At 45.2% G+C, this 25459-nt stretch overlaps 2 protein-coding genes across 3 annotated transcripts in view; one reads left to right on the top strand and one right to left on the bottom strand.

Annotated features, from left to right (window-relative positions):
* LOC105494199 (cytochrome c oxidase assembly factor 1) overlaps positions 1-25459 on the top strand; it is a 195257-nt gene that overhangs the window by 22617 nt on the left and 147181 nt on the right. The gene's annotated exons all lie outside the window — the stretch shown is intronic.
* LOC105494198 (biliverdin reductase A) overlaps positions 4753-25459 on the bottom strand; it is a 44151-nt gene continuing 23444 nt past the window's right edge. For both annotated transcript variants that reach the window (XM_011762410.2, XM_071095103.1), the window contains exons 3-8: positions 24651-24772; positions 21304-21423; positions 19860-19957; positions 11507-11614; positions 8287-8458; positions 4753-5118 (exon numbers count right to left, since the gene is read on the bottom strand). In XM_011762410.2, the coding sequence (XP_011760712.1) occupies positions 4860-5118; positions 8287-8458; positions 11507-11614; positions 19860-19957; positions 21304-21423; positions 24651-24772 (879 nt within the window). In that variant the 3' untranslated portion in view covers positions 4753-4859. The remainder of the gene's footprint in view (positions 5119-8286; positions 8459-11506; positions 11615-19859; positions 19958-21303; positions 21424-24650; positions 24773-25459) is intronic.

Below are 25459 nucleotides of genomic sequence, written 5' to 3'. Positions count from 1 at the left end.
TTGGCCAGAAGATCGAGGATTTGAGGGTGGGTCCCTGAGTCCAAATAAAACAGCAATATTTTTTATCATTTGTTGCTTTTTCCTATGTTTAGTCCTTTCATTATCCTTCCAGTATTTTACCATGGGACCTAGGGGGCTATCCAGGGGGATATCTTTGTTACCATCTTTATTTCTCTTGCTCCCTGTCTTGCTTGGGGTATTTCCCATCTTGATGGTTTTGGGTTAAGGTTCAAGGTTCAACTTCCCTTACTGGAAACTTCTTGCCTTTTGGAGTGAGGCTCAGTTCCCCCACTGGAAATTTCTTGCCTTATAAGGTGAGGCTCAATTTCCCCACTGGAAATTTCTTGCCTTTTGGGGTGAGGCTCAATTTCCCCCACTGGAAATTTCTTGCCTTTTCTACTACTGGGGTTTGTGTGAGGTTCAACCCCCCCCCAATGGGGATGTCTTGCCTCTTTTTAACCTCTATGCCTCCCTGACCAAGGAGTACTTCATCGCCCCCGCCCCGACCCCTCCCGCGGCTTTCTTACCTTGGCCCCGACCACCAAGGAAATACTTTACTGGTTCCCATAGTATCTTTTCCTTGGTCCATGCACAGACTTGCATGGCCCTTATGGAGAATCCTTTAAGCTAGATTGCTGGCCAGTTTCTTTTTTTTTTTTTTTTTTTTTTTTTTGAGACGGAGTCTCGCTCTGTCGCCCAGGCTGGAGTGCAGTGGCCGGATCTCAGCTCACTGCAAGCTCCGCCTCCCGGGTTCACGCCATTCTCCGGCCTCAGCCTCCCGAGTAGCTGGACTACAGGCGCTGCCACCTCGCCCGGCTATTTTTTGTATTTCTTAGTAGAGACGGGGTTTCACCGTGTTAGCCAGGATGGTCTCGATCTCCTGACCTCGTGATCCGCCCGTCTCGGCCTCCCAAAGTGCTGGGATTACAGGCTTGAGCCACCGCGCCCGGCCACTGGCCAGTTTCTTTCCACGTTGCTGAGAGCTCTGGTTATTCCTTGCACTGGGTGTGTCCTAATTTCTCACCCTTGAGGCCACCACAAAGGGGTGGGGCGCGCCTCCTCATGAGAGAGGAGCTGAGACCGCCCCTGGAGGGGAATGTAATTACAGGCAAGCCCCCAAATTGTTATAAGTAAAATTTCGGTGCCGCAAAAGAAATAGCACTAGAATATAACATTTTCTTTTTAATTCTCAGCAAGTCAATGTACTTCTATAGAAGGGTGCACCCTTACAGATGGAGCAATGGTGAGCGTACACTCAGACAAGGTAGGGGAAGGGGGTCTTATCCCTGATGCACATGGCCCCTGCTGCTGTGTCATTCCCCTATTGGCTAGGGTTAGACCACACAGGCTAAATTTACTCCAGTTGGCTAATTTCAAGAGAGTGATGGCGGTGAGTGGTTTGGCGGGAAAAATGGTTATGGCAGAGCAGGAAATTGGAATGAGTCAGGGTGGAGCAGGTAATTGAAAAAGATTGCTTTACAAGGAAGTTAAGTAAAAGTAGAAGGCAAAGAATTGAACATACTGACACTGATTCTTTGAAAAGAAATTTAGAACTCATATCTAACAGACTGATGGCTGTGGCATATCCTCTGTCCTTTCTCCTATCTATTGGAGGAGGAGGCTTAGGTAAGACCTCTGTTTCCTGTTATTTTGGCCTGGTGATATTGGGGTTGGGGGAAGAGGAGGTGATAAGGCAGGTGACATTTTCTCCTCCTTCCTCTTTTTAGGCTCTTCTGTGTGTAACTGAGCCAGGGCTGCTCTAATTAAAGCCCATAACATTAAAGATTTTACTGGGACTTGATGCCTTTGCACCTGATGTTGTTTAAGATTTTTCCCCACAGCCGGGCGCGGTGGCTCAAGCCTGTAATCCCAGCACTTTGGGAGGCCGAGACGGGCGGATCACGAGGTCAGGAGATCGAGACCATCCTGGCTAACATGGTGAAACCCCGTCTCTACTAAAAAATACAAAAAAAAAAAAAAAAAAAAAAAAAGCCGGGCAAGGTGGCAGGCGCCTGTAGTCCTGGCTACTCGGGAGGCTGAGGCAGGACAATAGCGTAAACCCGGGAGACGGAGCTTGCAGTGAGCTGAGATCCGGCCACTGCACCCAGCCTGGGCGACAGAGCGAGACTCTGTCTCAAAAAAAAAAAAAAAAAAAAAGATTTCTCCCCACTTGCTCCCAGAGTTCTACATCTAGCATTCCTTCCTCTGGGAACCATGGGCTTTGTACTCCGTTACTGACCACATTAGTTTTCAATTCCTTCAACAACTGAAATTCTAGTGTGGTGTGTTTGTGAATAAACTGCTGTGGATTATTTGGATCAGACCTTACGGAAATAGGAAAAGCGCAAGGTCCTAGGGGCTCTCCAGGTATGACAGCAGTGTAAAATTCTTTGTATTGGGGTTTCTATTTCTGCTACCGAAGGAGGCGATACGGATGTTTCTGCAATTGGGGGAGGCAGTATAGGCCAATTTGTATCCTCCCTCTCCTGTTTTTTATTTTCAACTGGAGCTGTTGGTGGGACAACAGATTCTTTCAGATTTTTAGATTCAGCCTGCTGTCCCACAGAATAAGAAGAAGATAATGGTAGAAGTACAGTACAAACTAAACTCTAAGTGGAGAAAACAGAAGAATCAGCTAAGACCTTTTTGATGAGCCTGTTTTAATCCTTCTCCTGCTTTATCCCAATTTTCCACATCAAGAGTGTCTGCCTGTGGAAACCATGGGTTATGCGCAATAACCTTTTATGGCTCCTGCAGGAGGTTAGTTCGTGTCTGCAAATTAACCTGAGCTCCAGACTGTCTCAACAGAACTTTAAGCAACTGCACATAACGTTTTTCTTCAATAGACAAATTCTTCCCCTTATTACTCTGATTCAGAAAACTTCCTATTTCCAGTATTTCTTTAAAGCACTGCTCCCAGTACCTCTTTATGGCACTGATCAGTACCTCTTTAGGGCACTGACCTTCTATCTGCTACTGCAGATTCGTTTCGGGGTCCCCATTCGCCTTGTCAATTTCAGTTCCTCTGCTCCAGCAGACGTTCTTCATTCATGTCCTCGAAGTCCTGTGTTTTCAGATGCCACTGTGCAGAGTACCTGATCCTGTTGCTGTTTGGGGCACCACTTGTAATCTGCATAGACCTTGGGGGACTGAACAAAGGGGGGCGAATGCGGGAATAAAAGACAAGAGACAAAAGAGTGTATTTGGAAGAAGGGGTCAGGGGCATCTTGCCTCTAGTGGACAAGGGCCCTGAGCTTTACACAGCCCTCTGTATTTATTAGGCGAAAGAGATAAAGGGGGAGGATGGTTGTCGGGTGATTGTCGGTCAGTCGTTTGGTTCACAGCAGGCTTGTGGGACTGCATCCTTTGAATAATAGGCACTAGATTTCTCAATAGATAACTTCCGGGAGCCTGGCGCCAGGGAGTGATGTCCCTCAGCAAACCTTTTGGTGGCAAGGCAGTGTGAGTTTGCCCACATCCTGCATTCATGATAAACAGTTTGCTGTTTGATCATATAGCCTCCAGCGGAATGCTGAGTTGGTCACATCCCACGGGCCTCTGGCTCCCTGCAGGGTAACTCTGTCTTAGGGTAACTCTTAGGCTCCACCTTTGGGTAACTCTGTCTTAGGCTCGTAGGGTAACTCTGTCTTAAGTTAACTCTTAGGCTCTGTTTTAGGGTAACTGCCCTGTCTTAGGGTAACTCAATTCCTCATCACAGCTGCAGGTCATCTACTTGCAGAGGAGGAGTCTGCCTCAGTCATCTGCCACGTGGACAAGCTCCAGCGCATCCTAAGGATGTCGGTTCAGAGGGAGAGGATGGCTGGGTGTCATGTGCTTAGTTCCTCTTCCAGCTTCACCAGACAGGCACTGTGTCACTGCTGCCACAGGGAGAGGGGCTGAGGGGCAAAGGGCACCGCTGTGTTGACTCTTGCCTGGAGACACAAGGCCCTCCTGGAGGATCCCCCAACACTTAGGAGCATTAGTACAGTGGGATTAAGGGCTTTTTTTTTTCTTCAAATTGGACAGAGGGACAGATTGCTGAGGAATACATTTGGATTATTTCCTTCTGTGACACTCTGAAAGAACTGTGATTGGGGCATGGGGTGCCACTTTCAGAGGCAGGAGTGCTTAGGAAATGCCACAGTGGCACATGGCCTGTGTGGGCTCCAGCAGCAGCAGCAACCCCCAGGGTAGAGAGGGCAGCTGAGAACACAAGAGTAGAAGGGCAGTGGCTCCATCATCTCAGAGGGTTCTGTTCAAACAACATTTTCTAGCATACGGTGAAAAGAGACCTGGTGCCAGGCATGGTGGCTCATGCCTGTAATCCCAGCACTTTGGGAGGGGCTGAGGCAGGTGGATTACCTGAGGTTGGGAGTTCGAGCGAGACCCGCCTGGCCAATGTGGCGAAACCTCGTCTCTACTAAAAATACAAACATTAGGCAGGCGTGGTGGCATGTGCCTGTAATCCTCAGCTCCTTGGGAGGCTGACGCAGGAGAACTGCTTGAACCCAGGAAGTGGAAGCTGCAGTGAACCGAGATGGTGCCACTATACTCAGCCTGGGTGACAGAGTGAGACTAGGTCTCAAAAAAAAAAAGTCTGCTAGTACCTATCTCATAGGGCTGTTAGGAGGAGTAAGTGAAATCAGACTTACAAAGCATTTAGTTCAGCTCAATCAACGAGTTCATTCTCGCCTTGTCCCCACTGCATAGCCCCTAACCCCAAATATCCCAACACAGCTCATAACAATAAGATTCTTGTTTCCCCAACATGTTTAATTGTAAGAATAGAGATAATGGTCAACTCTTGAGAAGAACCAAACTCTGGTGCCATCTTGGAAGTGCTGCATCACCTCCTCTTCTTACTTCCTTGAACAGCAATATTTCTGGATTTCTTCTGCAAGCCCCAGGCAGTGCAGGATGCGTTTCTTTTCAGCAGCCAGTTCCTTCTCAGAGAACTGGCCCAAGAGTTTCTGGACAAATATATTTTGATCTTTCAGAAATATATTCTTATTCACTCCTACATTTGGCACATTCTCCAGGGACCCAGACTTGAAATGGAAGCTTAAATATCTGTTTCGTTTTAAACCAGGCCCTTTTTCTTCAATCCATGACAGTGGACTGCAAAGACAGAAGACAAAAGAATCATGTTAGAGATTACACAAGAGCACAAGTGGGTGCTTGCTGGCACCAGACTGCCTGGTAACAGGTCCTTGTCAGGTACCCATCCTCCTTGCAGTCACTAGCCTCCCAGAGGCTGTGGGTGACTGTGTCAACCTCACAGCCAAAAAGTCTTTTATTTAATTTTGCCATTAAGCAGGGGAATTCCTTCAGTGACTTTTTTTTTCTTTTTTTTCTGGGATGGAGCCTTGTTCTGTCGCCCAGGCTGGAGCGCAGTGGTGCAGTCTTCACTCACTGCAACCTCCGCCTTCTGGGTTCAAGCTATTTTCCTGCCTCAGCCTCCCAAGTTGTTGGGATTACACACGCCTGCCACCATGTCTGGCTACTTTTAAAAAAGTATTTTTAGTAGAGATGGGGTTTTGCCACGTCAGCCAGGCTAGTCTTGAATTCCTGACCTCAGGTAACCCACCTGCCTTGGCCTCCCAAACTGCTGGGATTACAGACGTAAGCCACCGCACCTGGCCTCCCATGACTAGTTTTAAAAGCTCATAGTGCAGTCTAGCAAATGTTCTAGGAGATGGTAACAAAGATTAATTTTAATGCAATTTATTTAGTGCTTTATTTTGACACCGAATAAAAATAAACGAGGTATTCTACATAGTCTTCCTAAGAAAATTTCTCATGTCCTTTTTTTTTTTTTTTGAGATGTTTGCTCTTGTTGCCCAGGTTGGAGTGCAGTGGTGCAGTCTCGGCTCACTGCAACCTCTGCCTCCAGGTTCAAGTGATTCTCCTGCCTCAGGCTCCCCAGTAGCTGGGTTTACAGGCACCTGCCACCATGCTTGGCTAATTTTTGTATTTTTAGTAGAGATGAGGTTTCACCATGTTGGCCAGGCTGGTCTTGAACTCTTGACTTCAGGTGATCCAACTGCCTTAGCCTCCCAAAGTGCTGGGATTACAGGCGTGAGCCACCGTTTCCGGCGTCTCGTGTCCTTATAAATAATATGGAATCTTGGGATTTGAGGGAATGCAGAATGTCAAGATCTTTCTTGTACCTCAATTTCCTTACTAGTAAAAATAAGTAATGGTAATAAGTATACAGCTTTACCTATCCTGCTGTGACACTGTGAGATAAAAATGCAATTTGTGGCTAGGCGTGGAGGCTAATGTGGGTGGATCGTTTGAGCCCAGGAGTTTGAGACTGGCCTAGACAATATGGCAAAAACCCATCTTACCCAAAAATACGAAAATCAGCCAGTCCCATAATCCGGTCTCAAAATAAATAAATAAGGAGATAAAAAATTTTTTAAAACTGCAGTTTGGGACATGGAAAGTACTATGATTTTAAGAAGTTATTATTATATTATATTAACTGCTTTCTGTCCCCACCCCTCATCTGATACTTGCCTCTCCTGTGCAAAAATGAGAGTCAGGGCCAGGTGCAGTGGCTCACGTGTGTAATCCCGGCATTTTGAGAGGCCAAGGCGAGCAAATCACTTGAGGTCAGGAGTTTGAGACCATCCTGGCCAACATGGTGAAACCTCATCTCTACTAACAATACAAAAATGAGCCAGGCATGGTGGCAGGCGCCCGTAATCCCAGCTACTCGGGAGGCTGAGGCAAGAGAATCGCTTGAACCTGGGAGGTGGAGGTTGCAGTGAGCTGAGATCGCACCACTGCACTCTAGCCTGGGTGACAGAGGGAGACTCTATCTCATTAAAAAAAAAAGAGAGAGAGAGAGAGTCAGCCTCTGCCTCCCCCACATCTTGCTTCCTCATTGACTCCTACTCAACTTCAAGACCAAACAAGGCACTGCCTCTCGTCAGAAGCATGAGCTGACCTAGTACATGTTCCCCTTCCCTGTGCTCCTACAGCACCCTACAGTATCTTTACCTCTAATTACAGGGTACTACAACTGTCTGTGTACAGGTCTGACCATGGCTGCAATCCTAACACTCACATGGCCACACTAGAGCCTGGGCCACCACTGTCGGTCATTCCATAGGCAGCACTGCTGAGTTCCATGTGCTTTGCCTTCATCTGCCAGGCCTCTCTGCCTTTTCCTAGCGAAGAAGAAACTCCTCAAAATGGACTAGATCAGGCTTCATTCAGGGACTCAAATTCTTTTTTCTTTTTAAAATACCCAACATCTGCTTCTTTTACTACCAGGAGACCCACCTCTCTGGAAAGGCATCTAGAAACACTCTAAATCCCTTACTGTTCTAAATAATTGACAGAGCCCAGGTGCTTTGGGAGGAAAATTATGAATGTGTTTTTGTTAAAAAAGACTTGGTATGAGAAATAAGTCAGAATGTTTTGGGAACAGTGTGACAGGGTGATGGGATGCTAAAGCTGAAGCACAGAACCTCACACTCTGGCTCCACCGAGGGGTGAATGTGTGGCCCTGCAGGCAACATGTACAGTGTTAATGGCAGAGTCTAGGTGGACGGGTGTTTACTGAAAAATTCTTTCAACTTCACAATATGCCTGAAAACTTTCATAGAAAACACTGGAAAAAAATCAGGTCACAGAGTTAACATAATTTCTTTTTCTTTCTTTCTTTTTTTTTTTTTTTCAAGAAGGAGTCTTGCTCTGTTGTCCAGGCTGAAATGCAGTGGCCTGATCTCAGCTCATTGCAACCTCTGCCTCCCAGGTTCAAGCAATTCTGCCTCAGCCTGCCAAGTAGCTGGGACTACAAGCGTGCGCCAACACACCCAGTTAATTTTTGCATTTTTAGTAGAGATGGGGTTTCACCATGTTGGCCAGCCTGGTCTCAAATTCCTGACCTCAGGTGATAAACCACCACCCTTGGCCTCCCCAAGTGCTGGGATTACAGGCCTGAACCACCATGCCCAGCCAAGTTAACGTAATTTCCACTACTAAATCTGCTATGAATGACTTGTGTGACTTAGGCAACTTGCTGGCATTCTGTAAGCCTCTGTCTACTGACTGGCAGATGGGATTATGTTTGCCTTCTTTACCTCACAGGGCTGCTGAGAGGATGAGATGAGGCAACACAAGTGCAATCTCAGCACTCCATCTGCAGAAGTAGACAGCCCTTCTGGAGCTGGGAGTGAGGGTCTAGCCCCTCGGGGCTCCCTTTGGATCATACCTGCGAATGTACTAGGATGTCCTTAAATTTCCTCCTCCTCATGGCTTCTCATGACTTACCTTTTCTTCTCTGTCTCCAGACAAACTGTCATTTTCATATACTGATCTTCCTTTCGCTCTTCCAAAGTGGCAGACACAAGAGAAAGCTCCCCAAAGAGGGAGACCAGCCAGGTCAGGCGAGAGATGCCACTGAATGCAGGGAAGCCAAACCGCTCTTCTTCCAACGGGCCAGCTGTGGGAAATCACAAATATTGTGGGAACTGGGAAGGAAGAATGCCAGGTGGAGAGCAGGACCCTGGGCCGGGGCTGGCGGGGATGTGAAAAGGTGTGGCTGAGTGATCAGCACAATGGGACCTTGCCTTATGTGGTAGGCAGGCAAGATGATTAATGATACTGATGAAAACTCAGGTGACTGAATTTAAACTCTATCATAAAAGCATCTCTGTCTTTTCCTGTTTATTAAATTCAGTTTTAGTAAAACATTCTACTGGAAACAGCAGTCAATCCAGCCAAACAGGATAATAAAAAAGTTTCAGGCTTCTAATATATATATATGTACACATATGTAGATACACATACATACACATACACACACACAACATGTACCTACATATACATACATATATATCCTTTTTAATTAATGATTTAAAGTAGTCTGGTAAAAGTAGAAGAATCAAGATATTTTAGCCCTACAAGCCTGTATTCTTATAACTATCCGATGTGTAAGTGGCAATAAGGTGTGAAGGTATGGAGAAAATGGTAATACCTTTGAGCTATTTCAATATCAAGAAAATTGATACAATGTTAACTGTTTTCTTAGTCTTCCTACTCTTGTGAACAAAAAAGTATACTCAAAAGAGTACTGGGGTCAGGCGTGGTAGCTCATGCCTGTATTCCCAGCACTTTGGGAGACCAAGGTGGGTGGATCACTTGAGGTCAGGAGTTCGAGACTAGCCTGGCCAACATGGCAAAACCCATCTCTACTAAAAAAAAAATACAAAAATTACCCAGGCATGGTGACGGGTGCTGGTAACAGCTGCTCAGGAGACTGAGGCAAGAGAATCACTTGAGCCTGGGAGGTGGAGGTTGCAGTAAGCCTAAAAAGGCCGAGTACGGTAGCTCATGCCTATAATACCAGCATTTTGGGACGCCAAGGCTAGCAGATGGCTTGCGCCCAGGAGTTCAAGACCAGCCTAGGCAACATAGCAAGACTCTGTCTCTACAAAAAACACACACAAAATTAGGCAGGTGTGGTGGTGCACACCTGCAGCCCCAGCTACTCAGGAGGCTAAGGTGGGAGGATCATCTGGGCCTGAGGAGTTCGAGGCTGCAGTGAGCCATAATTGTACCACTGCATTCCAGCCTGGATGACAGAGTGACACCCTATCTCAAAAAATATATATATAAATATAAAAAAGAGTATTGGTGTGAGAAATCCATTTGGTCAAGATACTGCTCCTGTCTGCCTCCAGCCAAAATCTTAAACATAACCTAAGTTTAAAAGACTTCATATCTGTTACATTACATTATAAACAAAACATTTCTTATGGCCTTGATATTCACTGAAAACAATGACTAATAACAATGAGTATATTCTTAAAAAGTAATGTTATATATAAATCCAAACAAAAATTAAAATTTTCATAGACAATATGGTTTGAAATCACTAGGGCCTAAGTATCAAACTTACAAAATAAAAAGACTTCCCCAGGGCTGGTTACTGTCTGCTCTAGTTCTTTTTTGTTTTTTTTTGTTTGTTTGTTTGTTTTTGAGACACAGTCTCGTTGTCACCTAGGCTGTGCAGTGGCGCGATCTCGGCTCACTACAACCTCTGTCTCCTGGGTTAAAGCGATTTTCTTGCCTCAGCCTTTCAAGTAGCTGAGATTACAGGTGCGTGCCACCATGCCCGACTAATTTTTGTATTTCTTTAGTAAAGATGGTGTTTCATCATGTTGGTCAGACTGGTCTCGAACTCCTGACCTCAGGTGATCCACCTGCCTCAGCCTCCCAAAGTGCTGGAATTACAGGCATGAGCCACTGTGCCCAGCCTAGTTCTTCGGACAGAATACTAAGCAGCCACCCACAACAGTTCTAGCCACTTAGAGAGCTGAGCTCCAATCCAGCTCTGTCTCATGACCGCTACATTACCTCTGTGAAGCCACTCGTGTCTTTGAGCTTCAGTTTATCTGTATAATGGGGGTGGTGAATACCACTTTATAGGATTGTCATATGGATGAAGATAATGCACATCACATACTTAATACGGTACAAATTAATGGTTTGTACTCACATTACCGTTTTCAAGGATGAAGACAGATTTTGAAATGAGGTTCTACTATGTATCAGTGGCTTTACTATGCAAAAATGCAAGGCCATGTCCCCCAGGGTCTCCTTTCTGTAATGAAAGCCCTCAGGAATGGTGGCTCAGGTGCCCAACGATATAGCCAGAGAAGGGGCCCATCCGAAAGTGACCACAAGAGCAGGAGCTTCCTGCATGCCCATTTCCTATTGCTAACGGAGCTGCTCAAAGAGAACCAACATAAAGTAAACAGCTACATATACAGCAGATCAGATACAGCAGACCAGATACAGCTGGTTACGGTGGCTCATGCCTGTAATTCCAGCACTTTGGGAGGTCAAGACAGGCGGATCACTTGAGCCCAGGAGTTTGAGACCAGGCTGGGCAACATAGAGAGACACTGTTTACAAAAATTTTTAAATTAGCTGGGTGTTGTGGCGCACACCTGTGGTTCCAGCTACTTGGAAGTCTGAGGTGGGAGGACTGCTTGAGCTTGGGAGATTGAGGCTACAGTGAGCTATGACTGCACCACTGCACTCCAGCCTGGGCAACAGAGTAAGACCTTAGCAAAAAAGAAAAAAAACAATATTGTGGTTGCCGCCAACATCCTTATAACTTGCTAGAGGAGGAAGGGAACTCTTCATATTGTATTTGCCTTGCAAGGAAGTATAAAAATGTTCTCCTCTCCGAGCACCTATCTCTCAGTCCTTTTAAAAGAGTTTTAATGTACAACTTCCTGTTGAAAAATAATCTCCAACTAGTTAATAGATTGGGACAGAGCATAAATAAGCTTGAGATTTCTAATATACTCTTTACCTAAGGGCCACCAAGCAATTAAATCCCATCTGGGAAAATTAAATTGGCCCTGAGTCAGAGAGTCTTGAGCAGAAATGAATACAAGCTCCCATACTAGAGAGCCAGGAAAGAATCTGGCTGGTCTTTGGACCTCACACGTGACCTGTGATCCCACCTAGCACTGACCTGTGAAGAGGAGTGACCCTTTCAGCAGGTCTTTCCCCACCACTTCTTTTTTCAGGAATGCAAATTCCTCCATCAAGAGTTCAACATGCTCCTCGTGCAAGACTTTTCCTGTAATGACAAAAACGGAATAAAAAGGGCAGTTGTCAGTTGTGTCTCGGTGTGCATCCCGGAGTGTACTCTGTCATCCCCTAACACAGGACATGAAGCACTGATAACTGCCCTGGGCACACAGCCAGGATTGCCTCCCTACCACTGTCACCCACCCCAGCTGAAGAGGCTGCCACTTCTAAGCTTACAACAGAAATGAATGAAGGCCAGGCACAGTAGCTCACGCCTGCAAACCCGGTACTTTGGGAGGCCAAGGCTGGCGGATCACCTGAGGTCAGGAGTTCCAGACCAGCCTGGCCAACATGGTGAAACCCAGTCTCTATTAAAAATACAAAAATTACCCAGGTATGGTGGTGGGCACCGGTAAGCCCAGCTACTTGGGAGGCTGAGGAAGGAGAATCGCTAGAACCCGGGAGGTGGAAGTTGCAGTTAGCCAAGATGGCATCACTGCACTCCAGCCTGGGCGACACAGTGAGACTCCATTTCAAAAAGAAAAAGAAAAAAAGAGAAATTAATGAAATGAAAACCTGAGAAATGAAATGAAAATCTAAGAGAACAAGATGGTATCTACCCATGTCCAAAGGCAAGATGAGATCAGTGATGTATCTGTGGGCCAGGAGAGAGTTAGCTACTGTTCTAACAGGTGGAGGCAGTACAGCAGAAAAATCTAACAGAGTAAGAACGTGGCCAGGCATGATAGCTCATGCCTGTAATCCCAGCACTTTGGGAGGCCAAGGCAAGTGGATTGCCTAAGCTCAGGAGTTTGAGACCAGCCTGGGCAACATGGCAAAACCTGGCCTCTAAAAAAAAATACAAAAATTTAGCTGGGTATGGTGGCATGCACCTGTAGACCCAGCTACTTGGGAGGCTGAACTGGGAAGATCACTTGAACCTGGGAGGTGGACGTTGCAGTGAGCCAAGATTGTGCCACTGCACTCCAGTCTATCTCAAAAAAGAAAAAAATTAATAAAATAAAATAAATTTTGGATTATAAAAGAAAGCTGTTAACAATTTTTTTTTGCTGTATAAATTTTTTTTCATTTCTAGGCCAGAAGCTTCCTAAAGCACCAGAACTATTTTGTGATTAAGTACAAAGTGTGGTTATGATCTAGTTTCACTGAAACAGAAATCTGGGCCAGTGGGAGATGCTCCTGGGACAGTTGCCTTTGTCCAACCCAGCTTCACAGCAAATGCTGCCAAATGCTCTGGGCTTGTCCTGCACCTCACGAGCAAGGAGGATGTCTGTCACGGGAGTCTCCAGAAATGTCAGGTGTGTGGGAGGATGGGGTCCTTCCCACCCACTCCCTAAGACGTGAATGTGGCAAAGAGAACTTGTGATAAGTAGAAGCTTTCTGGCACAAAATGGCTTTGCAACAATTAAATGGCACAAAATGCTTTGCAATAAGTAGAAGCTTTTCTCCTCACAGGTAGTTTCGCCCACCGCCTCCCACCCCCACTGCCATGAAACTCTGGGGAACATGTTGTATTTTCCCCAGCACTATGTAACAGTCTCTGTGTTTCCATATCCATGGTTATTAAAGAAACTATGAATTTTTCAACTGTGTCTTTGGTTGTTTTTCTGTCATTCACTCAATGCCTGATTGTGATAAACACACATGGTAACCACAGTACACACACATATCCGTATCTATATATTTCCAGGTCTGTTCACTGACAGGGCTTGCAGAGATAGCCCAAAGCCATAAGCACACCCAGTGTCCAATCTTGCCATCAAAACGTTACTAGCCATTGGAGAATTGACTAATTCCAAGGCTGAGACAGAGAAAGTACAAGATGAACCTTAACCACTTTGTGCCAGAAAGCAAGAATTCAAAGAATAATGGAAACATAACAAAATGACAAGGGAGCTGGCAGGAAGAGGCTCCCCACTGAGCAAATTTGGAACAATGTGGACATCAATATGAATAATAAAAAGTAACAACAGCACTGAATAGAAAAACAAAGCCATGAGTTCCTACTGACATAAAATAACAAATGAATATCAGAAAGTGTGATGAGAATGGATATTTAACTAGTTATAAACTACCTTCTTACAAAATAAGCACTGATTACAAAGGGAAAAAAAGTAACTTTCAGTGGAAAAGCCTGTCAGACACCACCTAATGAAGTTATATCATTAGTAATTAGATGAACTGATAAAGGATGTTACCTGACAGAACACAATGTGAAAAACAGCATCGTTTCCTTTTTTTTTGCTGTGTGTGAGATGGAGTCTCGCTCTGTCACCCAGGCTGGAGTACAGTGAATGTGATCTCGGCTCACTGCAACCTCTGCCTCCCGGGTTCAAGAAATTCTCCTGCCTCAGCCTCCCGAGTAGCTGGGATTACAGGTGCCCACATCATGCCTGGCTAATTTTGTTGGTATTTTTACTAGAGACAGGGTTTCACAATGTTGGCCAGGCTGGTTTCGAACTCCTGACCTCAAGTAATTGCCGGCCTTGGCCTCCCAAAGTGCTAGGATTACAGGTGTGAGCCACTGTGCCTGGCTGCTTCCATAATATTTCTGTGAAAGATGCATACCCCATCTAATCATGAAGAAACATCAGATATATTCAAACTTAGGGACATTTTACACAATAACTAACTGTAATTTTTTTTTTTTTTTTTTTTTTTGAGACGGAGTCTCGCTCTGCCACCCAGGCTGGAGTACAGTGGCCGGATCTCAGCTCACTGCAAGCTCCGCCTCCCGGGTTCATGCCATTCTCCTGCCTTAGCCTCCCGAGTAGCCGGGACTACAGGCGCCCGCCACCGCGCCTGGCTAATTTTTTGTATTTTTAGTAGAGACGGGGTTTCACCGTGATAGCCAGGATGGTCTCGATCTCCTGACCTCGTGATCCGCCCGTCTCGGCCTCCCAAAGTGCTGGGATTACAGGCTTGAGCCACCGCGCCCGGCCACTAACTGTAATATTTATAATTGTCAAGAAAAGATGGAGGAACTGTCCAGAATGAAGGATACTAAAAGCAACATGTCAACAAAAGATAATACATGGTTTTGAACTCAGTCATTTTGCCATAAAGAATGTTATTGGGACAACTGGTGAAATTTGAATGAGGTTTGAGGATTAGATTGTTGTAATGTACCAGTGCCAATTTCCGGATTTTGATGGTTGTATGTGGTTACATGCATACCTCAGAGATTCTGCATGTTTCATTCCAGACCACCACAATAAAGTGAATATTGCAATAAAGGGAGTCACATGAATATTTTAGTTTCTCGGTGCATATACAAGTTATGTTTATACTATATAGTAGTTTGTTAAGTATGTGATAACACTATGTTTAGGAAAACAATGTATATACCTTAATTTAAAAATACATTATTGAGCTGGGCATGGTGGCCTATGCCTGTAATTCCTGCACTTTGGGAAGCTCAGGCGGGTGGATCACTTGAGGCCAGGAGTTCGAGACCAGCCTGGCCAACATAGTGAAACCCCATCTCTGCTAAAAATAGAAAAATTAGCTGTGCGTGGTGGTGTGCACCTATAATCCCAGTTACTCAGGTGGCTGAGGCACAAGAATCATTTGAACCCAGGAGGTGGAGGTTGCAGTGAACCAAGATTGCGCCACTGCATTCAAGCCTAGGCAATAGGGCAAGACTGTCTTAAAAAACCAAAAAAATAAAAACAAACAAACAAAAAATGCTACCATCTGATCCTCCATCTTTTTGCTGGAGGAAGGTCTTGCTTCCATGTTGATGGCTGCTGACTGATGTGGTTGTGGATTTGATTTGCATTTCTATAAGGATTAGTGGTATTGAGCATCTTTCCATATGATTGTTTACCATCTGTATAATTTCTTCAGAAAAATGTCTATCCAAGTCCTTTGCCCATTTTAAAATCAGTTTATTTGGTTGGTTTGTTGTTCTTGAGTTGTAGAGTTCTTTAGACATTCTGGATATTGGTTTCTTATCAAAGATAAGATTTGCAGATATCTTCACCCATTACGTAGACTGCTTTTTCACCCGGATGATTGCTTCCTTTGAGGCACAGAAGGTTTTAAGTTTGATAGTCCATTTGTCTGTTTTTGCTTTTTTTGCCTGTATTTTTGATGTCGTATGTAAGACATTATTGCCAAATCCAATATCATGATGCTTTCCCATGTTTTCTTCTAACAATATTATAGTTTTAGGTCTTAAATTTAGTTCTTTAATTCATTTGAGTGATTTTTAAATATGGTGTAAGGTAAGTGTCCAACTTCATTCTTTTGCATGTGGATATCCTGTTTTCCTGGGACCACTTTTTGAAGACACTGAAACACTTGGTAGAATTCTCCAGTGAAGCCATCTGGTTTTAGGCTTTTCTTTATTGGGAGGTGTTTAATTACTGATTCAATCTCCTTACTAGTTATAAATCTGTTCAATTTTTGTTTCTTCATGATTCAGTCTTAGTAGGTTATATGCTACTAGGTATTTATCCCTTTCTAGGTTATCTGATTGTTGGAGTATAACAATTGTATAACTGTTCATTGTAGTCTCATAATCCTTTTTATTTCAGCAGCATTGGCTGTAAAGTCTCCTCTTTCCCTTCTGACTTTAGTTTGAGTCTTTACTCTTTTTTTCTTTTTTTTTTTTGGAGATAGAGTCTCGCTCTGTTGCCCAGGCTGGAGTGCAGTGGCACACAGTCTCTGCTCACTGCAAGCTCCGCCTCCTGGGTTCACGCCATTCTCCTGCCTCAGCCTCCCAAGTAGCTGGGACTATAGGCGCCCACCACCACGCCTAGCTAATTTTTTGTATTTTTTTTTTAGCAGAGACAGGGTTTTACCATGTTAGCCAGGATGGTCTCGATCTCCTGACCTTGTGATCCACCCGCCTCGGCCTCCCAAAGTGCTGGGATTACAGGCATGAGTCACCGCGCCTGGCCTTTTTTTTTTTTTTTTGTGAGACAGGGTCTCGCTCTGTTGCCCAGGCTGGATGGAGTGCAGTGGCACAATCTCAGCTCACCACAGCCTCCACTCACCACAACCTCCACCTCCCAGGTTCAAGTGATTCTCCTGCCTCAGCCTCCTGAGTAGCTGGGACTATAGGCACGTGCCACCATACCTGGCTAATTTTTGTATTTTTAGTAGAGACGGGGTTTCACTATTTTGGCCAGGCTGGTCTTGACTCTTGACCTTGTGATCTGCCCTCCTTGGCCTCCCAAAGTGCTGGGATTACAGGCGTGAGCCACTGTGCCCAGCTGACTGTTTTTTCTTAATCTGCTAAAATTCTGTCAATTTTATGGATTTTCTTCAAAAAAACTAACACTTGGTTTTGTTGTTGTTTTTTTTCTATTGCTTTTCTACTCTTTATTTTATTTATGTTCTAATATTTACTTGCTTTTTTCTGCTAATTTTCGATTGAGTTTGCTCTTCTTTTCCCAGTCCCTTGAAATGTAAAGTTAGGATGTTGATTTGAGATCTTTCTTCTTGTTTAATGTAAGCATTTACAACTATCCACTTCTCTCTTAGCACTGCTTTCATTACATCTCATCAGTTTTGTATTGTTTTGTTTGAACAGAGTCTCACTCTGTTGCCCAGGCTGGAGTACAGTGGTGCGATCTCCCTCACTGCAACCTCTGCCTCCTGGGTTCCAGCAATTCTCCTGCTTCAGCCTCCCTAGTAGCTGGGACTACACGTGTGTGCCACCACACTTGGCTAATTTTTGTATTTTTAGTAGAGATGGGGTTTCAGCATGTTGGCCAGGTTGGTCTTGAACTACTGACCTCAGGTGATTCACCCGCCTCGGCCTCCCAAAGTACTGAGATTACAGGCACAATCTATATTATTTATTTATTTATTTATTTATTTAATTTTTGAGATGAAGTCTCACTCTGTCGCCCAGGCTAAAGTGTAATGGCGCAATCCTGGCTCACTGCAACCTTCACCTTCTGCATTCAAGCGATTCTCGTGCCTTAGCCTCTGGAGTAGCTGGGATTACAGGCACACGCCACCAGGCCCAGCTAATTTTTGTATTATTATTAGAGACGGAGTTTCACCATGTTGCCCAGGCTTGTCTTGAAATACTGACCTCAGGTGATCCACCAGCCTCAGCCTCCCAAAGTGCTGGGATGACAGGCATAAGCCACCACACCCGACTGCACAATCTGTTTTAAACTGCTAACAACTTAACTTCAAATACAAAATTCTTCACATACAAAATTCTACTCCTTTATATCTCTGACCCCCCATTTGTTATTAATGTTACCAATTACATCTTTTTATACTATATATCCATTAACATAGATTTTTATTTTTGTTTTTGTCTTTTAAATTCTATACCAGCATTTAAAGTGATATTTATTTATTTATTTATTTAGAGACAGAATTTCACAGTGTTACCCAGGCTGGAATGCAGTCATACCATCTCAGCTCACTGCAACCTCTGCCTCCCAGGTTCAAGCAATTCTCCTGCCTTAGCCTCCTGAGTAGCTGGGACTACGGACATGTGCCACCACACCCAGCTAATTTTTTTATTTTTAGTAGAGATGGGGTTTCACCATGTTGGCCAGGATGGTCTCGAAGTCCTGACCTCAAATGATCTGCTTGCCTTGGCCTCCCCAATTCCTGGGATTACAGGCTTGAGCCACTGCGCCTGGCCTAAAGTGATTTATATGTCAACATCAGAATACTATGGAAGTCTGTATTTGTCTGTATATTTACCTTTACCAGAGAGCAATATTTTTGTGTTGCTGTCTAGTGTTTTCTTTAACTTGAAAGACCTCCTTTAGCATTTCCTGTAGGGCAGGTCTAGTAGTGATCAGCTCACTTGGTTTTTGTTTGTCTGGGCAAGTCTTTTAAATAATTTTTATTTTTATTTTTATTTTTGAGACAGGGTCTTACTCTGTTGCCCAGACTAGAGTGCTGTGGCCCGATCATGGTTCACTGCAGCCTCAACCTCACAAGGTTCAGGTGAACTTCTAAGTAGCTGGGACTACAGGGGTGCACCACCACACCCAGCTGATTTTCATTTTTTCAGTAGAGATGGGGTTTCGCCATGTTGCCCAGGCTGGTCTCAAACTCCTGGGCTCAAATAATCTACCCATCAGAGCCTCCCAAAGTGCTGGGATTACAGGTGTGAGCCACTGTGCCCAGCTGAGTCTTTTTTTTTCCTTCTTGTAATTAAAAATTTTGTACGCCGGGCACGGTGGCTCATGCCAGCACTTTGGGAGGCTGAGGTGGGTGGATCATGAGGTCAGGAGCTCGAGACCATTCTGGCCAACATTGTGAAACCCCACCTCTACTAAAAATACAAAAATCAGCTGGGCATGGTGGTGGGTGCCTGTAATCCCAGCTACTCAGGGGGCTGAGGAAGGAGAATTCTTTGAACCCAGGAGGCGGAGGTTGCAGTGAGCTGAGATGGTGCCACTGAACTCCAGCCTGGGTGACATAGCGAGACTCTGTCCCCCACCAAAAAAAAAAAAAAAAAAAATGTAAAAGATTTTTGTAGAAACAGGGTCTTATTATGTTGCCCAGGGTTGTCCTGAGTTCCTTGGCCTCCCAAAGTGCTGGGATGACAGGCATGAGCCGCTGCGCCTGGTCTGGGAAAGTCTTAATTTCTCCCTTCTGGAGGGTGGTATGGCTTAGGGGAACAAATATGAACTTAAGAGCCCAGTAGGATTTGATTCAAATCTCTACCTCCCGTTTAGTAGTCATGTTATTAGCTTCGTGATCTGGTACAAATTACCTTCTTTGAACCATGTTTTTCTATACAGAATCTAGAGAAAATATATACCTCCAAGGGTTTCTAGAAGAATTAAGCAAAATAACACATGAAATGCTTAGCAGAGTTTCCAAGTTCCTAGCATATACTAAATATTTAATAAATGGTTGTTCCTGTTTAGAAACAACAAAAACTACCAACTATGCAAGTAAGACAATCAGTTTCTCTGATTTGAGCATTTTTAGGATATCCCAGCATTTAGCAATATAAGTATCACATGAATAAAGCCAAAATAATATCATGACATAAGCATAGGTGAAAACTAATTCATATTTTTTCCTTAGAGTGAGTAAAATAAGCTGATAAGCTTTAACCAAAAGTTTCCCACCCGTCCTTCTGCCCTCCACCATGTGTGCTTACAGTGTTGGGGTGAGGAGGCAGTTGGGAGCCCACAGTGCCAGTGTAGCCAGGAGGAGACATCTGAAATGGGGTTAAGTTTTAAAGGCATAAAGATGATATCACAGAAATCCTGGAGGCAGAAACTCTTGGTAAGAGGGTCTGTATTCCAGACAGACAGAGTGTACATTACCTTTCTGCTCAGCCAGCTCCCACAGTTCCTGAGCGGCCGCCAACGACAGTGTCATGGGGTATTCCACAAGGACGTGCTTGCCAGCATTAAGGAACTGCCTTTGGTACACGAGACAAATACAGAGAAAGAACACTTCGAATAAGCTTCACTAAAATGCTCTGCATAATAGAGAACAGAATGTTATAAAGGCATGAGAGTTTCTGTGTGTGAAATGTGTCATGACTGGGGGTAGGAGTCAGTGCCACGGGACACGGAGGAAGAACTATATCCCACACTGTTTTCTCCTATCCTGTGACAGAATGACTTTCTAGTTACGTGTTAATTTGAACATTCAACCATTCATTTATTCAACTAAGTACTATTTACCAATTACTCTGGAGGAGAAATAAAGACACATTAACAAATAAATTTCCTATTACCACATGGTAGCTATAAAGGCTACAAAACCCACAGCAGCTAGCTTTGCCTGAGGCAGTCTGAAAAGATTTCACTAAGGACCTGTGAATTGGGTCTCAAAGTATGAGCAGACATTTTCCAGGTGCAACATGATGAGTATATTTCACTGTGAGCACCGTATGTTGGGGCTTGGGCATTTGTGGGGCTTTGTTCAAATGACAAATTTCAGTGTGGCAGGGGAGTGGGCTACAGACCGTGGAAGATAATAATGTCAGAAAAGTAGCTGGGAGCCTGACCATGAAGGACCTAGAATTCTGTGCTCAGCAGTTCAGATTTCATTCTGTGGATACCAGGGTATAAATATTTGTAAGCATGGGACTTATGACAGAATCACTTTTCTTAACGAAATACACTCTAGTGCCAGAAAAGGTTAAGGAAAGCCAAGGAAAGGTATTTTTGTCCACTCTAGAGCTAGACTGATAAAGAGGAAGCATCTTACCCGTGGGAACAGCATGGTGGGAGCAGCTGTAAGAACCTAGAAGGAAGCTAGACTGAGGAAGGCAGCTGGCACTTCCCTGTTAGCTGCCAGGTCCTGAGGGTTAAAGGAACTCTCACTGTTATTTTATGACATTGAAAGTACAAAGGAGAAAACGTTGGAAGCTGATCCAAACTGAGAAAGGAGTATAATTCGCCAAGGATGCTGGCTCCACATCCTAAACTGTCTGGTGAGAAGGAGGAGGCCACTACTGTTAAAAACTACTCTCGATGGGTTTTTACAGAAAAATAAAACACTTTAATTCTGAATGTTTCTAATGTTTCAAATTACACATACTAAATACTAATTTTACTATTTTTTCATTTCCTTATATATTTAGACCCAACAATAAGAATTTCTTAATGTTTTGACATTTCTGTGATTGGTCACAGAGCAACTGTAATTTTCTCATTGACTCTTCTGACACTTTTGCAGGGTGTTTTAGCTTGCTTGCTCATTTTTCCAGTAGTGCACTGCTGCGTAAGGCAAGGACTGCCTGTGTGGAAAACCCACCTGATGTAGTCCTCATGGCTGGAGCTCTCACTGCAGATATAGGCAACCTCCACCTCTTGGCTGGAAAGAGCATCCTCCAAAGAAATCTGCTGGACTCCATCAATGCTCCCAAGCTCCCTTCTATTTCAGAGTAACAGAGAAATGGAACTCAATGGTAGACAGAAGAAAGGAGCACCATCCTTCTCCCCTCCTCCCAACAAGGTCCTGGGGACCCGCTGCCAGAAATGAAGAAATGAGCTGCTTCTCTCCCACCTCCAGGTTGTTTTCCACTGTGGAGTGAGAAAAACAGCCTCAGGCTTCAAGTCAGGGGATCTGGCACCAAGTGCCAACAGTACCATTCACAGCTTGTATGACCTCAGAGAGTCTTGAATTACTTCATCTCTAAAATAAAAGAAACAGCTGGGCGCAGTGGCTCAAGCCTGTAATCCCAGCACTTTGGGAGGCTGAGGTGGGTGGATCACTTGAGGTCAGGAGTTCAAGACCAGCCTGGCCAACATGGTGAAACCCTGTCTCTACAAAAAATACAAAAGTTAGCCAAGCGTGGTGGCGAATGCCTGTAATCCCAGCTACTTGGGAGACTGAGGCAGGAGAATCACTTGAATCCGGGAGATGGAGGTTGCAGTGAGTTGAGATTGCGCCACAGCATTCCACCTGGGTGACAGAGCAAGACTCCTCAAAAATAATGTAAGATAAAAATAAAAGGAACAATCTACTTTTATCTCATGAGAAGTGATCTCTATGGTCACTTCCAGTTCCAAGCACGTGGCCAAACATTGTGACTACCAAACCTAATCCAAATCCAATACACTAACATATTTAGGGTGCAAACTGGCATGCGACTTCAAGCTCCTTTATAGCTAAGCTAACGAAGCCCAGTAGTATGTACGCATACGTGTGTGTGTGTGTGTCTGTGTATGTGTGTGTCTTCCTCCCTCTGGCAGACTGAGCTCATTGGAAGGTGAGGAATTCGTTCTCCACGATTTCTCCTACAGAGCCTAGCACATAATAGGCAGTGATAGCCTTGACTAACCAGGAGCAGAGGCAGGAGGGCAACCCAAGGCCTTCTGACTCTTCTAGAGCATGGGGGAGCTGCAGTGTTCTAAGAGCCAAAGCCCCAGCAGTCCATACACCGCCCAGTGCAGTGGCTGGGGCAGGAGAGTAGCCCTCTAAGGGTGGCAGTCATGGGAGAATGTGGGACAGCCAGCAAGTAGGAGGCCCTCAGCCAGCTCAGAGCTCCAGCTGAGCTGCAGCAGGCAGAAAGCATTTGGGGAAATTTAGTTCCCAAAAAGTATTATGCTAGGTTTCTTCTAATGGGGCCACCCAAACTAAATTGCTCAATTTCAGCAATACTTATTGCTTGCCTATTATGTACTAGGCGCTGTAGGAGAAATCATGGAGAACAAATGAAAATCCTTGCCTTTCAATGAGCTCAGTCTGCTAGAGGAAGACACACACACACACACACACACACACACACACACACACACACACACGTGTACATACCACCACCACAAGACTACCAGGAGAAGTGTGGTGCTTGGAAGTAGGAGGTGGAGACTCAGGGAGGGAAAGGAATACACCAGAAAAGGCTTCCTGGGGAGGTGGTAGAACTTGGCAGGTAGGTCGGGGGGAAGGGTATGTGAAGAGGGAAACTGTGTGAGTACTGGCAGGGCTGTCATGCAGCGGTGTGACCTGGCCATCCTCCCACACAACCTGGGTAGTGTACCTGTTCCCACTGAGCTGATCTGGAAGCCAACTGGCAGAGGACTGGGGCTTAAGGGAAAAGGAGAGGTCCCACTTCAGCCTTGAACCCAAGTGCCGTGCATGGTTCCAGCTCCAGACAGGGGTGTGATGGGGTTACTGTGCTGCCTGATCTTAACTTTGCTCTCCCATTTGTGTGCAGCTCCCTTAGAATCTTATGGGGAGGAGAAGGCTGGCCAAGCGCAGATTCTAGCACTCCTAGGTCTCCCTGGTGCCCCAAAGCCCATTTTAAATCCTTAAAAGTGGGGCCACGTTTTGAGACAGGCAGGAAGAGGATGGCCCCATTAACGAAAACATGAAAAAACTTCTGCATGGACCATCACAATCGTTACTTACGCTTTGTGTAAATCTTTATCTGATGTCTCTAAAGCACTAGAAAAAGAGTTGCCTAACTTGTTCACTGCCATGTCTCCAGGCCCAGCCCAGTGCCTGCACCTAGTCCACAATTAAAATGGATAAATGATGTTACACAGAATTAGTCTGATGCCGGTATCTAGTTCACGATTAATATTGACAAATGATGTTATACAGGATTAGTCTGGTGAGTGGTGTGTGTGTGTGTGTGTGTGTGTGTGTGTGTGTGTATGTGTGTACAGGGGTAAGCGGAAGAGCTGAGCATGGGGCAGGGAAGAAGAAACAAGGTGGTAAGTTTGATTCTGATTGGAGATAAATGAATCCTTAAAGAAAAGCGGAAGGCTGGGTGTGGTGGCTCATGCCTGTAATCTCAGCACTTTGGGAGGCTGAGGCAGGAGGAACACTTGACCCCAGGAGTTTGAGACCAGTCTAGGCAACATAGGGAGAAACTGTCTCTACAAAAAAATAAATAAATAAATTAGTCAGGCATGGTGGTGTGTGTCTGTAGTCCCAGCAACTCAGGAGGCTGAGGCAGGAGGATCACTTGAGCCCAGAAGGTCAAGACTGCAGTGAGCTGTGATTGCACCACTGCACTGCAGCTTGGGTGACAGAGTGAGACCCTGTCTCAAAAGAAAAAAAAAAAAAAAGTGAGGCTCAAAATTACCAATGGGAAAAGAACACATGGTGTTTAAAAGATGGGCTTTGGAAACAGACTTCTGCTCAACTTCAGTTCTTAGACTTTCCAGCTGTGTGACCTCAGGCAGATTACTTAACCTTTCCGTGGTTCAGCCTCCTTATCTGTAAACTGGGGGGTTGATAACACTACCTAGAAGGAAATATCACATGTAGACCCCAGAACCACCTAGGACGGCTGTCATGATGACTATGTCAGGATTCCCTGGTGCACACTGAAAGCCTTTCAGGCCAAAGCCCCATACATATGTTGGCTGTGCCCCTTCTCTAACTGTCAGCCTTGAGCTCACCCTCCTGCCTCTGTCTTCCAGTCTCCCCAGGCCAACCTACTGTGCATCCCAGCTGCAGGCCCAGCAAGCTTCAGTTCCCAGACCCATCCCAACCTGAGATCTCGTGGGGCTGACCCTAAACACTAAACACTATTCTCGGTCAGGAGATGGCTCTCCCTGCCCTGGGTCTGAAAAATCTCCATGTCCTGCGGCTAATCTGCCTCACTGGGCTTTCCACAAATTGTGAAGCACAAAGACAGTGTGAGCCACCTGGACACAAAGCCAATCAGGTTCAGGAATGCTGAGGAAGGGTGTGGATTCCGCAAGTCCCTCATCCGCACGGAGCCGGCTCTGCCAACACCAACCACCACCACGCCAAACTTCCTCTCGGGCTGAAACACAAGGGACCAAGGTGGAGTTTGAAAACACTGCAGCCATTGAGCAGAGAACAACAAAATAAAGGAGCCAGCAGGGTCCCGACAAGCAAGTTGGAAGCCAGCCCAGAACACACAGGAAGCCACAGCATCAGGATGGGATGAGACAGTCCCCGAAATGGTGGCTTGGAGAGGAGTCAGTCCTGCCAAAACCTGTTCCTGAAGGTGCTCCACCATGTCTTTAGGTTGAAAACCTTCCGAGCACCCACAGAAAGTGTTCCCCCAATTTGGCTCTCCACTTCTATTGCCCCATCTCCAATAATGAAGGAGCTTTCCTCATTAAGCCAGACCCAGCCCATGGCCTGGTACTTCTGCCCTCCCTGGGTCCCTCTTCCAGTAGACACGTGAATCTGATACTGCTGGGAGTCATTCAGAGGGCACAGCTTCTTCATGAGATGCTGGCAGAGGAGGCAAATGGGCAAACCATGATTGGTCACCTTACTCAGCTTGGGAACCACAGGCTTTTACTCTTCACTACAGCCTTCTGAGTTCCACATTTAAGATACTGCGGTATCTTAAATATTATTTAAATGCACTGCTGGAGGCTGTATGTGAGCAGTATTACGGTGAAAAATCAAACCGACTTTTAAGTTATACAGCAACTCAGTATGATAAAAACTGATAAAAATTATCTCCATGCACTGG

This window comes from Macaca nemestrina, chromosome 4, assembly GCF_043159975.1.
Source record: "Macaca nemestrina isolate mMacNem1 chromosome 4, mMacNem.hap1, whole genome shotgun sequence".
Lineage (NCBI taxonomy): Eukaryota > Metazoa > Chordata > Mammalia > Primates > Cercopithecidae > Macaca > Macaca nemestrina.
This window is presented reverse-complemented; position numbering and strand designations above follow the sequence as displayed.